Here is a 15041-nt window from a genome sequence, read left to right as displayed (position 1 = left end):
CAGCAGCCAATGGGAGGGCGCGCACGCCCGCTCCCCGGGAGTGCGCGAGTGACGTCATTCGCCGTGGAAACTACAAGTCCCGGCGTCCCCCGCGCGACTATGGCGGCCTGAGGGGCCTGGGGTTTTTCCGTGTTTAAGGGGACAGAATGCAGCCCGGGGAGGCGAGGAAGGAAATTGTCACATTAGCCCACGTTACGTCTGTTTATTTACACTTTGAAAGCCTCGCTGGCGGCACGGGCCCACCTCAAGGGAGTCCAGTCCTGTCACAACAGCAGGCCTTGGACCAAACCTTCCCCCCCCCTCACGGCTTCAGAGCGTTAGGATGCTTTGTGCACAAAAAGTACAAATCACATCGCCTTCAGAAGGCTTTATTCAGAGGCAAAACAGTGTGGCGAGCACAGAATTAAAGAAAAACAAAACAAATCCCCCCCAAAAGCAAAAACAAAACATAAAATAATCCCAACCAAATAAAAACAACCCCTTTGTGTTCTAGACTGGGATCCTGGAACATGGAGATGTCCATACGTCCATGGGACATCGCTGTCTGTCCTGCTGCAAAACACATCCCTTGTCCTTGACATTTTCAAGGTCTTCAGTGAAAAAATAATCTAAATAGAACTACTGTCTAGATGGAGAAACTGGTGCTGTCATCTGAAAGAAACAAATAACTCCAGTGAATATTTCAGCTCCTTACCAGAGGACACAACAGGGCACATATTTAAGTCTCAATACTAAAATCCATTACTGTCATATTGATTCTTATTAGGCATCTGGAATGAAAAAAATTATTTTGCAGGAGGAAAAGCCACTAAAATTGACTTGCATGATTGGATTGTGTAATTTTTTAATGTGCCTTTCACTGAGCACATTTGGCTATTTTTAATATTATTAAATCTAATGTAGCTTCTATTCAGTAAATATCCAGGTTTTCACAAACACACTTGTGGCTGGTGTACTTGGAGTGGCCTGGCCTTTACATCCTCTATTAGCCTGTTCCTGGACCTCCTCCAGAGAATTATCCAACAGAATTCAAATGTCATCTGCTGCTGGCAGCAGTCCTGGATGCCAGGAAGCAAATGCTGAAAGCCATCCCAGAGAAGACATGCAGTGCAGAGGGATGGATGGCTCAGCTCTGAGTCAGCGCTGCCCAGAGCCTACACAGATGTCCCCACACAGGGCTGCTGCTCTGAAACACTGTCTCAAACATCAAGGGGGAAAAGCCCAGTCTGCTTTTTATATTAAAAGGAAAGAAAAACTGGAGTCTAACAGTTTATTGCTTAAGTTTCACTTGTGCAGAATAAATTCAAATAAATGTTTTGGGGTTTTTGTAAGGGAATGGCCTCTGGGACTGAGTATATTATTTATTTACATGTGAGTTTCTTTGCCAAGATCAAACCTCAAAGAAAATAACCTACCTGTTCCTCAGAGTCTTTTCAGTTTTTACATCTGCACTTAAAACTTACAAATGAAACAAAGTTAATAAATTTTATTTATATATGGACCCCATTTAGGAAAATTAGTCTGTTAACCCCCTTTCCATTCAACCATAGTGATGGGGAAAAGTTTTAAGATCTCTGTGATGACTGCAGGAAAAGGAAGTTTAGACAGGGTTCTCACCTTATTAATGACTCTTTGTTATTACTGTTGTTCCATTGTGAGCAGGAATAATAGGTGCAGGAATCTCCAGTTCAGGGGCATCAAAAAAGTATGCCTACATTATTAGAGAAAAAAAATTATTTAGAGAGAAACATACAGTGCTGCCTCATCCCAGATCTTTCTTTCCATACCCATCAAACACAGGTGCACAGATCCATCTACTCTGGAAGCTGTGGAAAGTCAGGCCTAGTGACACCTTCTACCCCCTCCAATAAGGAAACAAATATTTTAAGTCTTCATTGTGTATTTCAATGGCCTCAGGGTCTTCTGTTTTCTAACACTTACTTGTGTATGAAAATATAAACCTGCTAAAACTCCTAAGCCCACACTTTATATTGAACATTTAATCCTTCTAAAGGACTAAGCACAGTACTCATTGGAATAGAGTGCAACTGGATACTATAAAGATTAAGGCTTTGCTGGTACCATGATGAATTCCAGGTGAATTGGACTCGATGATCCTAATGGGTCCCCTCCAACTTGGATATATTCTATGACTCCATAACTGATTATTGAATTTATTACCAGCACTGCAGGGTCACACTGGCGTCAATTTTTCCTACATTTAAAAGAACTGCAATTTTTACATTGGAGGTTTGTCACAGACACATTTTACGAAAAATCCTTTTGCCAGGATCTTTTCTCCTGAGAAGCTGAGAAGCTTCAGCTTCTCCATGTTTTGCTGCTTTGGAATGTGATCTGGAGAATTATTTACCCAGCATGTGAAATTGTTTTTACCTGATGACCAATGACAGCCACCTGTGTCGAGGCTGTGAGCAGTCACAAGATTTTATTATCATTCCTTTCTATTCCTTGCTAGCCTTCTGATGAAATCCTTTCTTCTATTCTTTAGTATCGTTTTAATATAATATATATCATAAAAAAATAAATCAGCCTTCTGAAACATGGAGTCAAGATTCTCATCTCTTCCCTCGTCCTGGGACCCCTGCGAACACCGCCACAGAGGTTTTCCTGTAACCAGCCAATCCTTCCTTCCCTATCCCATAACACCACCTGTCCTAGGATATAAAAGATCAGGGAAAAGGACTGGCAGTGTCCCACCAAGCATCCAACAGCCAGCAGGGCGTGCAGCAGCAGGATGGCGGCCACGGTGGCCACGGCGATGCGGCGGTTGTCGTCGCGGACGGCGGGCCAGAAGGTCATCACCAGCACAGAGCCCGAGAGGCACAGCGAGAACACCACCAGCACCCAGCGCACCACCTTCTGGGGGATGATCCACAAGATCTGCAAAAGGCAGCAGAAGGCTTGCAAAAGGCTGGCAAAGAGGCTGTGTGTTCTGTGACACCGCTGTCACTTCCGTTTGTGCACAAATAAACTCGCGCCTAAATCTGACACATCTCTTACTGGAGGAAAGAGTAAGAGCAGTGCTGAGCTTTAATCCCAGACACAAGGGTGAACCCCAAGTTATGCTACTCTCTCCAAGGCCTGTCCCCAGCCAGGGAAACTTATCCTTGGAGCCATCAGCATCTGTTCCCTGGGGCCACAAACATCCTGATTCCTGAGGCTGCCTGCCAGGCTCACCAGCAGCACCTTAGCACCTTGCTTGGTTTTGCTGCCTCTGGGGAAATGATGTATCCTGGGCTTTTCCAGCACCCACAAGACACCTTTACACTAGACAAGCTTCAAGAAAAAGAGCAAAAGATTCTCCCAGTCTCCAAAATTTCGACAAATGTCAACAATATTATAAGAAAGAGCAAACCTTCTCAGGCAGGACATGTGAGAGGGGCACTCCTTAGGCATACGTACCGCTGTGGGAATGTAAATGAAGAGGGAGTAGCCATACACACACACTATCTCCAGGAAGGAGTAGGAGACAATGTTCATGACTTTACTGTTCCTCCACATCAGGAATCCCCAGAGAGCAAGGGGAACAAGCCAAGCATATGCATAAATCGTTGTAGCTGCTATGGACACTGGAAACACAACAAAGGGTTTAATGCTCTACTTTGAATCCTGCCAGAATCAAAGGTGTAGAAGCATTCAGCATGAAAACTAGAAAGCTACCTGTGAAGATACTTCCAAAAGATGAACTTTTAATTATTAATAAACTGAGAACTTTGCATTTATATCTAGTTTACACCCAGTACTCTGCCAGCACTTCAAGTAGGTGATCTGAGTGATAATCTGATCTGGTAATTTTCTGCCCAAGGCCTGCAGGTTCCTGGGAGGCCACAGATCCAGCAAGGCCCCCACCAAAGCACCACAGTGCCCAGTGCTGGGCTTTCACTCTCTGTACAAGGAGACATCCACTAAGGCTGGAAAATAACTAATTACTCCTGCTTGCTCTTCTAAATCCCTGAAACTAGCTTATGCTCTGAAGAAACAGGGTTCTGCCAGTCACAGCCCATTTTAAGGGCTTGTTTCACAGGTCTAAAAATTTAAAGACAGCAATCAATCAAAAGATTTGTGCTAAATCAAAGCCATGACCTGGTTTCATATTACTTCATTTGTATATTAAAAACAAAAACCCAAACAAAAAAAATAAACCCCACAAATGACTACTTACAAACCTTTTCTGAACTCAGGCACGTAGTGGTACGTTGGTTTGCCCAGATGGATGAAGAAATTTGAGAGGTTGCCACTAACAGCAATGGTGAACACGAGTGTAGCACATATCCAAAATGGACCTTAAAAGGAAAAAAAAAATCAATAGCACCTCCTCTGCTGTCTTGCTTTCTAGGCTAGCAAGTAAAATGTAATACAGGCTCAAAATATTTAGTACAGCAAGTAACTTCTCCCACCTCACACCTACCATAAAGGTCGGGATTGCTGCGGATATACAGCCTTACAAAGTTCTTCCCAGGGACTGGGAACACTGACCCTTTGATTCTGTCCAGGACCTATAAAACATAAGGATCTATTTCACTGACAATGCAAGAAGGAAAAACACCTCAGTGGGTAAGGCATAATTCAAACAACAGTTCTCCTCTGGAGCAGAGTATTAACCTGGTATGTGTCCACATCGAAGAAGGTCTGGTAGTACTCAAAAGTCCAGAAAGGGGCACTTTTCTTCTGTCCTGCAAGCAGCTGGATGGTGGGAAAGACAACATGGAAAGTGTTACAAGCACACAATTTATGCATTACTAGTTCATTTACACAGTAGTCACGTGATTTTGGTACCCAAACTGAAAACAAACATAACAGGGCAGGATTATGTAATAGTTTCCCTCTTCCCCTCCAACAGCTGTAGACAGCCAGTCTCTTATCTCCCTGGAGGCAGAACCACAGCCTGAGGTTGTAAAGAGCAGCCTGTTACTGCCTGCTGCCATGCCACATCATCTGGAACACACACCCTCACCACCACAACAAGCTCCTTTTGCTGTCAGAACCACAGTAGTTTCTGCCAATGGCCTGTGATTGAAGGGACCTTAAAGATCATCTCACTCCATCCCCCTGCCATGGGCAGGGACACCTTCCACTATCCCAGGTAGCTCAAAGCCTGGCCTTAAACACTTCCAGGGATGGGACACGCCCAGCTTCTCTGGGCAACCTGTGCCAACACCTCACCACCCTCACAGGAGAGAATTTCTTCCTATAACCAATCTAAACCTCTTTTAGTCTGAATCCATTCCCCCTTGTCCTGTACTCTACATGCTCTTGTAAGAAGTCTCTCTCCATCTTTCTCACAGGCCTCCACCAGAGGGGTAAGAGCATTACCTCTGTTTTATCGGAGTCATCAGTGCCCAGTAACTCATCATCCTCTTCCCTCCCTGGCTCCTGCAGGTGGCTGTGCTGATTCTTGGGGATTTCGACTGGCTCATCGATGCTTATGGTGGTGGCATCAGGATTTGCTGCAAGCAAATTAGCTGCATCGTCAAATTCTGCAAATAAGTACATTACAAGACAGGCGATGATCAAGACACTAAAATTTTTGTTCTCATGGCTCAAATAAACGCATAAAGACGCTGAGACAGAATAATCACTAGCTTAGGCATGTTGGGTATGATCTGTTTCCTGAAGTCCAAACTGACATGGATCAATCTGAACATTTACTCAGTTGATAAAGTGTGAATGTGCTTTTCCTGCCAATCTGCCTGCAGGATGTGACAATGGCACCGCTGGAGCCTGCCTTCCTGCCCTGCCAAGAGCCCCCAGCCCAGGGCAGCAGGCCTCTGCAAGGGGAAGGGAAAGCTGCCTCCTAGAGAAACGGGTACTTTAACATTCTCCAAAAATTGACGTGAAATTTTTAATGAAGAACTAAAGAAGTCTGAAACCGGGGCCTTTTGCAAGTTACAGAGCGCTCTGCCCCTCTCCAGCTGTCACTTGCTACCACAAAGGATTTCAGTCCACGATTTCCATCAGCACCGGTTACATTTTTTATCTGGCCAGCAGCACAATTCCATCTCAGAAAATTCAGGATACCTGACCCCACAAACAAAACTCCCAAGACGTTTTTATTCCGCGAACGCTCAGGGACGCTCCCAGAGCCTCCAGCGCCTGACGGCTCCTCCAGCCGGGGCCCAGCCCTGAGTCCGCACCTGCGACATCGCCTTTACCTTGGAATTTGAGGTCGTCCGCCGTCGCCATTCATCCGCCTGGATGAGGATCAGCTCCCCGGGGCTCGACCCTCCTGCAAGAGGACAGGGTGGCGCTGGGGCTGGGGCGGGTGCGGTCCCCGCCCCGTGCCCCGCTGCTGTGCCCCGCGGCCGCGCGCCCCGAGCCCCGCACCCGCCCGGGCCCCGGGCCGGGAACCCCGCACCTCGGCACCGCCGCGACCCCACAGCTGCCGCTTCGCTCCCTTAAAGGCGCCGCCACCGCCGCGCGGCCCCGACCAATTAGCGGCGCCGCTGAGCCCCTCTGCCCCCGCCCCTCGGGGAGCAACAGCCCTGCCGGTGACGCGACTAGCACCGACCAATCAGAGCCCGCGCGGCGCTTCCGCCTGCGCGCCAGCCCGCCCCCTTAAAGGGCCCGCGGCAGCCCGAGCGCGGCGGCGGCTGCGGTTTGTGAGGGAACATAACGGGGCTGCGGGTGATCGTGCGCTTGTACAACTGCTATAGTCGTACACTGCGGGTTCTGGTAACTGAGGGTTTCACCAGAGAAACACAGAACGGTTAGAATTGGAAGGAACATTAAAGCTCATCTCATTTAATCTCCTTGCCATGGCAGGGACATCTCCCACCAGAACGCGTTGGTCCCAGCCCTGTCCAGCCTGGCCTGGGACACTCCCAGGAATCCAGGGGCAGCCACAGCTTCTCTGGGCACCTTGTGCCAGGGCCTCACTACCCGCATAGGAGAGAATTTCTTCCTCGTTTCTACTCTAAACCTGCCTTCTGATGGTTTGCAGCCATTCCTCCTTGTCCCGTCACTGCCGCCCTTGTCAATGGCCTCTCTCCATCTGTCTTGTCTCCCCTCGGGTGCTGGAAGGGCACAGTTAGGTCACCACAAAGCCTTCTCCAGGCTGAACAATCCCAACTCTCACAGCAACCCTCTGATCTCTGATCTTGGTATCCTCTTGAGGCCTCGCTCCAACAGATCCATGTCCTCCCTCTGCTGGGAACCAGCTGGATATTATATACACTGGAGCATATATATATATATATACACACATATATATACACACATATAAATACATACATATATATATATATATCTTTTTTTTAAGGATTTTTTTAATCCTTCAGCCCCAAAATACCAAACGCTGGGGTGCAGCAGAACCCCAGAGCAGTCAGAGCAGGAGAAACAGGGCACTGTTTGCACAGCATCTGCATCACCCCAGGGCCTCAAGCATCAGCACCTTAGTCTATACTGTGGGATTCAGGGAGAACACCTTGATCCAGCTGCCCTCATTTGTACAGCACAGCCCACATATGTGGACAAGCCTCACAGCTCTGCAGTGACCATCACAGCCCCACCCTGGCTGCACTGGATGCCTTTGGTGCTGGAGGGAGCACAGCTGACAGGATCCTTGCTCACCCAGGGGCTGAAGTGCAGGGACAGGACAGTGTGCAAAGTAAGGCAGAAACTCAATCAAACACGTGGATGTTTTCCCTCCCCCTCACCCTCTACCTTTGCCCCTGCCTCGCATTGTGCTCACCAGACCTCTCCACCACCATGTCGGGCATCAGGGTACTGCTACAGAAAATCCTGATCCTTCTGCAGGTTACTCTGTCTGTTGTGGTGGGCAAAACACTGATGATACTGTTTCCCAACGCCATGAAAAGATACATCCTAAAGATGGGCGAAAAGAGCAGAATGAACAGGAATCCAAAGTTCAGCTATGAAAACTGGGGCCCGACTTTTTTCAGCTTCAAGTATTTGCAGTTTGTGCTGAAAGTGAAGTGGAAGAGGCTCGAGGATGAAGCCTACGAGGGACACCCTGCTCCCAACACGCCCGTGGTGACCCTCAGCGGGGAAGTTTGTCACCTCCTAGATTTCATGAAAGGTCAGTAATTGAGTCAGTAATTTCAGTAATTGCTGAGAACATAAATGAGGAGATGCTGCTGAGGGAGCAGGGAGGGGCAGCTGGCACCGGAGTGCATCATGTGCAGACCACCAGCACTCACCTGCTGGAAAAGATGCAGCACATTTACTCCAGCTGCTTCTTGATTGTCAAAAATAACCTGCATTTATCACCCTGTCTATGCTATCCCTTCACACCACTGAGCTTTTGCAAGAGCTGGCTCTGCCTGGAAACAGTTTTTGCTGAAAGCCAAGGTAATAATTTGTTTTAGGTAGAGAAGGCCCAGAACTGAAACATGTGCAATGATTTCTGGGTGTTGGCTGTCATTCCCTGTCCATACAGAAAATGCCACACCAGCTCCCTTAGCTAGCCTAAAGCCTAGAAAGCACACAGTGGGTTTTTCCAGATCTAAAGTGGCTGGGAATAAAGCAGAAGTAGCTGCTTTGTACTTTGTCTGCTGCCTCCCACTGAGATCTCAGCAGAACGTGGAATTAATCATTAAGCTGCAGCCTCCATCCCCACGGGAGGGATTACATCCTTCTCTCACTCTGCATCCCTAATTATATATAGATATTTATGTAGAAAATGGGCTGCAAATTTGGAGAAGAGATACACAGTATCTACAGGAAGGTACCACTGTTATTTAATTCTTTAGGATGTGGATCTATGGTTAGCAGCAGCTTTTAAGTTAAGCCATGCCAGAAAGGTCTTGGACAAATTTAATGGAATTCAGCATAACCAGACTAAAAGAGGTGCTTAAAAATCCTGCAGGCTCTCTTAAATCAAGGCCTTGCAAACAGATGCCAAAATAAACACAATACTGTGTTAATTTGTAAGCAACTGCAGATACTTTTGCCAGTGTAAGGTTAGTTTAATAATAATATATAACCAAAGTTCTGTTTGGACGGGAAATTGCAGAAATACATTGAAAGCCTGAAAGCCTGTGATGCATGACTGAAAAGTCTGCAGTTTCCCCTCAGCTCAGCTTGAACTGACACATCTAAAAAAATCTGGACATGAAAAGGCACTGGGACTCTGTCCTCAATGCCCACCCCTGAACCACTGTCCCTGGATAACCTTGCAGAAGGCCATGTTTAGTATTTTCGAAGTCGCTCCATACTAAGGATCTCGGGGAGGCTGAGATGCCCATTTTGGACCAGCACCCTATCCCAAAAATGTTGGTAGCTTGCTAATTGGCTCTTGTGATGAGGCAAAGAGAAGCTGTGTGACTGCAGGGTGCCTCCTGCCTGTACTGGGCAGGGTTCCCTCAGGTAAACTCCTTGCTGGATGCAGCACACAGAGCCAGGCTAGGAAAAACACCTTTATGGCTGCTTTGCAGAGATAAAGAGGTTCTGCTGCTGATTTTACTAGAAGTTTATGAAGTGACTTAGTGTTGTCCAGGAATCCCTGCACCAGAGGCTCAGTTCAGTGTATTTAATTCTGTCCTTCCTCCCTTTGCTTAACCATAAAACTTCTTTCTTTTTTTTTTTTCCCAGATAACCAACCTTTAATCCTGAACTTTGGAAGCTGCACCTGACCTTCATTTATGTTAAAATTTGATGAGTTCAACCAGCTCATCAAAGATTTCAGCTCAATAGCAGATTTCCTTATCATCTACATTGAGGAAGCTCATGCAGTAGGTACAGTACAAAGACCACAGTGATGCCAACCACAGCTACAAATATGTCACTTCCTTTAGGGAAAAAAAGTGTGCTAGCAAAGGAGGGGGCTACAAACAGCACAGAAATCTTCAAATCAAGTGGCAACACCACATCAAGGCACCAGTTTGTGTCCCTAATTCTCCTAAGATTCTATGTACACTTTTGACTTTACACTGAGTTAATAATGTGAAGGACACAGTTGTGTTTTTTAACAATTGCCTCTCAATGTTATACAGCTCCTTTTGGAAAGAGGAAGAAAAGACATTTCATAAAACAAAAGTTAAGTGTACAATATGTTATGTGTTGACAGGGAAAAAAAATAGTTTTTAATATTTTCCAATAACAGGATGCAGACTTCAATTTGAAAAATTTAGCAAGCAAACAAACCACACTTGTTTATCTGCACTGGATTCTAAGTAACACATTGGCACTGCTTTTACCCCAGGATTAAATGTTTTTCTAAAACCTAACATTTATAGTTTTCTAGCAATATTTTCAACAACTGAGAATCAGATAATGACTAAGTCAGTCATCAAACCCTTTTTTAGTTTCTACTTTACTGGGAAGAGTTGTGTGCAAGTGTTTGTTTGCATAGTTCTGATAAACAAAGGTGTGGCCTGCCTCACATTTCACTTCTCACGGACCTGTAATTTCGGTTTATAGGCTTCATGAGTACAATCAAACGAACAACACTGACAAACCTTACCCAATACATGTTCCCCACCTGGTGTCTTTCTAAGGTAGAACTATGTGGGAAAATTTCAGCTAAAATCCATCAAATATTTCTGAATCTAGGGCAAGAAAATACAGTTTGAGGAGGGGAAAAAAAAAACAGATCTTGGGACCACTTATTGGAAAGCTCTAGTGGTGCTGTAATTTGAGGGGGGGTTTCATTTCATGGCGAGTTTTGATGTTAGGAATAAACTAAGATTCTTTTAACCCAGTTTTGGGGTATGACACCCGGTACATGTCCACCCTTGCACCTATTCAAATCCTTCACTGCTAAATCTCTTCCTCATTTGTTTTAGATGGATGGGCTTTTAAAAACAATGTCATTATTAAAAATCACAGAAGCCTTGAAGATCGAAAAATTGCAGCACAATTTCTTCAGAAAAATCACCCTCTATGTCCAGTGGTTTTAGACACTATGGAGAACCTGAGCAGTTCAAAATACGCTGCACTGCCAGAGCGACTTTACGTGCTTCAGGGAGGGAAGGTCATCTACAAGGTAAAAAACATCAGCACCAATGAGCACAGTGTACAGAGATTTTTAAATTTCAAGGTGACTTGAGACTGCTTTACATTTAACAGTCAGTATTTCGTTCTGTTTGAGAGCTAAACATTTCACAATGCACTGTAAATGTGGAGAGAAATGAAAATGCAGCAAAACCAGTCTGGGCCTTTATAATGTACATATGTACACCTCAGTCTTGCTCAAATATTTATCTTTTGGCTCACTAGTAACCTGAGGTACATCTAAGCTGTGAAATCCAGGAACAATTCCCACCTCCAGGATCCAGACACTGGCTCTGTCCCAGTGACACAGCAAGGTGTAACCATCTCCTGGGGATGGCTCCAGTGGAATGGGAGCCCAAGGCACACCTGCCCACAGTTCTGGTGCAGCTGCTGTGCTCTGAAGGATTTTTGCTCTGCTTGAGCATCACTGTGTCATTTTATTGCCTTTGCAGGGAGGAGTGGGGCCTTGGAATTACCACCCCCAGGAAATACGTGCCATCCTGGAAAAACTGAAATAGAAAAAGGACTTCGAAGCAAAAATTATTTGGATAAAGAAGTTAAAGAATAATTTGTCACAGACCTAAGTCTACGGAACAAAACTACAATTTAAAAACAGCCATAGAGAGAAGAAGAAAAGAACAATGCTGTATATGCAATGTATATGCACTGCTGTATATGCAAGGAGCATCTGGAATGAGGCTCATTATGTTTGTCTAGAAGCTTTCAGGTGTCACCCCTACCACACCAACTTCTGTTCTGTAGTAACTTACTACTCTTACATCACATGCAGTAATGTGGAGCTGGGTCCATTGAGCTCTGGATACCAACATTTACACTTGTAAGGAATATCCTGCAGGATGAATTTCAGGGTGGTGACATTTGCAAGAGTCCACCAGCATGCAAAGCAACTGATTTCACATAACTATATACACATTGCACTTGTGTATATAAAATGTTCCCTTTCACTGACTTCAGGAGGCTCCTGAGCAAGACAATCTCTATCAACATCTGTTTCCATGAGTATTTGTTATGATGGTCCCAGCCTAAAGCACTGGCGGCTGTGACCTGATTCTTGAAAATATTTATAGAAACAGGGGATTGATCTACAATTATTAAAAGTCTATCAGAACACTTCATTTGGCTTCAGATTATTTCCCTTCCTGCCCTGCCTCTCTCCCCCAGGTTATTTCTAAGCATTAGCAGATATTTATATTCATTCTAATAATCTCTGAGTTTGAGCTGATCAGAAACTTACCAATTTAAGGACTTTTGAAGGACTTGTTTGACAGTAGGAAGTAATACATCCCACTTAAGTAGCTCACACTTTTTTTTCTATTTAATTCAGAGTGAAAGGGAAACATTTTATAGGAAATTGAGTTTTAATTAATGTATTATGTAAGTCGGATAAAAATATCCTACCTTAAATGGACTCAGTTATGTTCATGTGTTCTAGGCTGACAGTTTAGGTTACAAAATGAAAAAGCTGTTACTACAATTAACAACTGCACTGTGATGTGGCTGGACTTGATAATCTTAAAAATCTTTTCCAACCTAAATGATTCAATATTCTCCTATTCTATTCCATACATTAAACCAGGGAATACATACCACATCCATACCTTCAAAAACCACTTTAATACAAGGTTCTAATAATAAACATTCTCTGCAGTGCAGCTATCAAAATGTAACTTCCTTAGAAAAAAATAAAGTGGAGGCCCAAATTTAAGCTGGGCTCAAGTGTTCTCTGCTGTGCCCTCTGCCATCACCCGGTGCACTGACACAAAATGATCAAAGGCAGATTTGATGATGAAACGCAAGTAAGTGGCTTGGAACTCAGGAAGCTGCAGGAGGAATAAAAATAATGTTATTGCATTCTCTGTAGTAACAAAACTACCCAACTACATTTGCAGAAGTTTGTTAAACCACAAGGATCTGGATCTTTCAGTGTCCGTTTTTTGAAGTGCACATAAATCGAGTTCTTTGACCTGCAACTCAAAAAAATCCCATCACCTCCTGAATTCTGCAGCCCTAGAGGCAGCAAGTGAAGGAGGGAAGATTGCCACACTTCTGGAAAGGGCCCTTGCACCTCATTAGGAGCACTAGGCAGGTGCAATTTCACAGCATAATCTACAGAGGAGCAGCTGGGAAGTGCAATTTCACACCACAATCTACAAATTCCTCTCTTTAACACCAACTGAGCAATAATTGTAAATAAAGACATGTTTGGTTTTTTTATGGTTTCTCCCTGCTTAGTCCAGACATCCCATTTCATGAACCACCACTGATGTACACTGTAAATACTCACCGGAAATTCTTCCATTTGGAGGTGCCCTTCTCTGTGCTGGAAATCTAGAAAATATATTTTAAGGTAAATAATGAAGAATAATGTGCAATGCAGTGAAGTTTTCACTGGACTCAGAGTTCAGGTGAGTTTAAGGACAATGAGTTTACACTGCATATAGACATAGTTCTTTTTTATTTTTACAGGTGATTTAAGAGAATACTTTTTTGCAATATCCCAGTGTGTGTGTGTATATATCCCATCCATTACAGTGTTAAAAAAAGTTACCCAAGAGGCACTAAAAAAAGCCAATCCCCAAGCCAAACAATGCAGGAAATGGCACTCTATTATACTATGTAAGCCTGTTTTTAATTTTTGGAACATGAAGTGCACAAGTAGTGCTTTTAGCCCTTATACAGCATTTTACTCTCCAAACTGCTGCAGAGACCAGCAGTGTTAACAAAATTCACTCAAACGTGATTGTTACATTAATGTCTAATAAAACAATCATCACCCCACATTTTACTCAATAAATAGATGAGGGGTTAGAGGGATTCACTGAAAAACACCAACATTGCTCCCACAAAACCCCACAAACTCAGTCTTACCTTTTTCAACACACTGTTCAAAACCTACAGGGTCTTTAGATGTGCTTCTTTCAATCCTTAAGGTCCGCACTAAAATATATATATCAATTGAAAATATCAACACAAGTTCTGATTCTTTATTGATACTGATATTTATTTCATCACCTTACAACCTCAAAACACTTTCAGAGCATTAACTCATTTCTCTAAGCTATGGGGATTGTGGATATGAAGGATGATTGCTTTTGTGAAAATGAATCTTTATGCAAAATTAAACCTTTATGTGATGTTAAATGTTTATGAATCTCTTAAAAGTGGCTACATACAGACTAGGACACTACTGTGGGAACTTTTATTAAGGCACAGACACATTTTAACATAGCACATATTACCTACTGCAAGACACAAAGTCTTACCCAAATAACACTGGATGGCAACTTTGCTGATTTTTACACATTTGGGAAAACCAATAATCAATTCCTGTGGGAACATGCCTGTCGTCGTCCAAAATGTTTTGGAACTTCTGTAGAGAGAAGAGGACAAAGCCCTCAACCGCAGCTTTCCATCTATAACCATCTTCTATTAAATTTATCACAGAAAAATATGGAGGGGAAAGGAAAGGGGAAAGAGAAGGGGAAAAGAAGAGGGGTTGAAAAGGGAGGAAAAACAGGGGGATGGTGAAGAAGGGAAGGAGAGGGATGCAAAGGAGGAGGGGAAAGAGTGGGAAAGGGACGGGGGGAAGCATTTTTATTTGGGGTACTTTGAGCAGTGCCCTGTATAAGGAGGGGCAGCTCTCTGGAGGCACTCCCACCTCGCCGGGCAGGCTCTGTACCCGGGCGGCCCCACAGGAGCGCGCAATGGCGGCGGGCCCCGAGCAGTTCCGTCCCCCCTGTGGCGACCCCAGCGTGAGGGCGAAGGGCCGAGCCCGGGCCAGCCCCGGCGGGCTCCGTGCGGGAGGAGCCGCTCTCGCCGCCCGCGCCCCCGCCCGGCCCTCACCCGTCCGCCACGCTCTCGGCGGGGTGCTCGGCATCGCTGGACGTGGCCAGGACCAGGGCGGCCCCCGCCGAGCTCCGGCACCAGTCTGCGGCTCTCATCGCGCTCCGCGGGGCCGCCGCTCCCCGGCAACGGCGACAGCTCCCCGCCTACGGCCGCTCCCGGTGCAGGGAGCCGGGATCGCCCCTGGCAGGGCGGGGGAGGCC

At 45.2% G+C, this 15041-nt stretch overlaps 3 protein-coding genes across 4 annotated transcripts; 1 reads left to right on the top strand and 2 right to left on the bottom strand.

Annotated features, from left to right (window-relative positions):
- Window positions 1–352: 352 nt before the first annotated feature.
- On the bottom strand, window positions 353–6483 carry YIPF1 (Yip1 domain family member 1). 2 transcript variants are annotated; one of them, XM_066555499.1, is made up of 10 exons: window positions 6377–6483; window positions 6174–6247; window positions 5335–5498; window positions 4624–4704; window positions 4430–4517; window positions 4188–4304; window positions 3424–3590; window positions 2719–2901; window positions 1618–1711; window positions 353–651 (listed from the first exon to the last, which is right to left on the bottom strand). In XM_066555499.1, exons 2-9 carry the CDS (start codon window positions 6202–6204, stop codon window positions 1622–1624), a joined length of 921 nt encoding a protein of 306 aa, XP_066411596.1. In that variant the 5' UTR covers window positions 6205–6247; window positions 6377–6483; the 3' UTR covers window positions 353–651; window positions 1618–1621. The 2 variants fall into 2 exon arrangements, with proteins under 2 accessions (XP_066411596.1, XP_066411597.1); XM_066555500.1 differs by having other exon boundaries at window positions 5335–5468.
- Window positions 6484–7728: 1245 nt separating this feature from the next.
- On the top strand, window positions 7729–11492 carry DIO1 (iodothyronine deiodinase 1). The gene is made up of 4 exons (XM_066556047.1): window positions 7729–8059; window positions 9574–9717; window positions 10767–10966; window positions 11427–11492. Exons 1-4 carry the CDS (start codon window positions 7729–7731, stop codon window positions 11490–11492), a joined length of 741 nt encoding a protein of 246 aa, XP_066412144.1.
- A 1098-nt stretch (window positions 11493–12590) lies between these two features.
- IFT25 (intraflagellar transport 25) lies at window positions 12591–15037 on the bottom strand. The gene is made up of 5 exons (XM_066556046.1): window positions 14839–15037; window positions 14259–14365; window positions 13864–13932; window positions 13280–13323; window positions 12591–12815 (listed from the first exon to the last, which is right to left on the bottom strand). Exons 1-5 carry the CDS (start codon window positions 14934–14936, stop codon window positions 12708–12710), a joined length of 426 nt encoding a protein of 141 aa, XP_066412143.1. The 5' UTR covers window positions 14937–15037; the 3' UTR covers window positions 12591–12707.
- Window positions 15038–15041: the final 4 nt, after the last annotated feature.

This window comes from Molothrus aeneus, chromosome 9 (genome assembly GCF_037042795.1).
Source record: "Molothrus aeneus isolate 106 chromosome 9, BPBGC_Maene_1.0, whole genome shotgun sequence".
Taxonomy (NCBI): domain Eukaryota; kingdom Metazoa; phylum Chordata; class Aves; order Passeriformes; family Icteridae; genus Molothrus; species Molothrus aeneus.
Note: the sequence above shows the minus strand (reverse complement) of the source record. Positions and strands in the feature narration are given on the sequence as shown.

Coding starts and splice junctions, on each gene's coding strand:
- IFT25 (XM_066556046.1), bottom strand. CDS start 14,936: ATGAGAGCCGCAGACTGGTGCCGGAGCTCGGCGGGGGCCGCCCTGGTC. Junction 14,366..14,838: donor GCCGAGAGCGTGGCGGACGG/GTGAGGGCCGGG, acceptor TTCTCTCTACAG/AAGTTCCAAAACATTTTGGA. Junction 12,816..13,279: donor TCCAAATGGAAGAATTTCCG/GTGAGTATTTAC, acceptor TTCCTCCTGCAG/CTTCCTGAGTTCCAAGCCAC.
- YIPF1 (XM_066555499.1), bottom strand. CDS start 6,204: ATGGCGACGGCGGACGACCTCAAATTCCAAG. Junction 5,499..6,173: donor GGACGACCTCAAATTCCAAG/GTAAAGGCGATG, acceptor ACTTATTTGCAG/AATTTGACGATGCAGCTAAT. Junction 4,518..4,623: donor TCGATGTGGACACATACCAG/GTTAATACTCTG, acceptor TATGTTTTATAG/GTCCTGGACAGAATCAAAGG.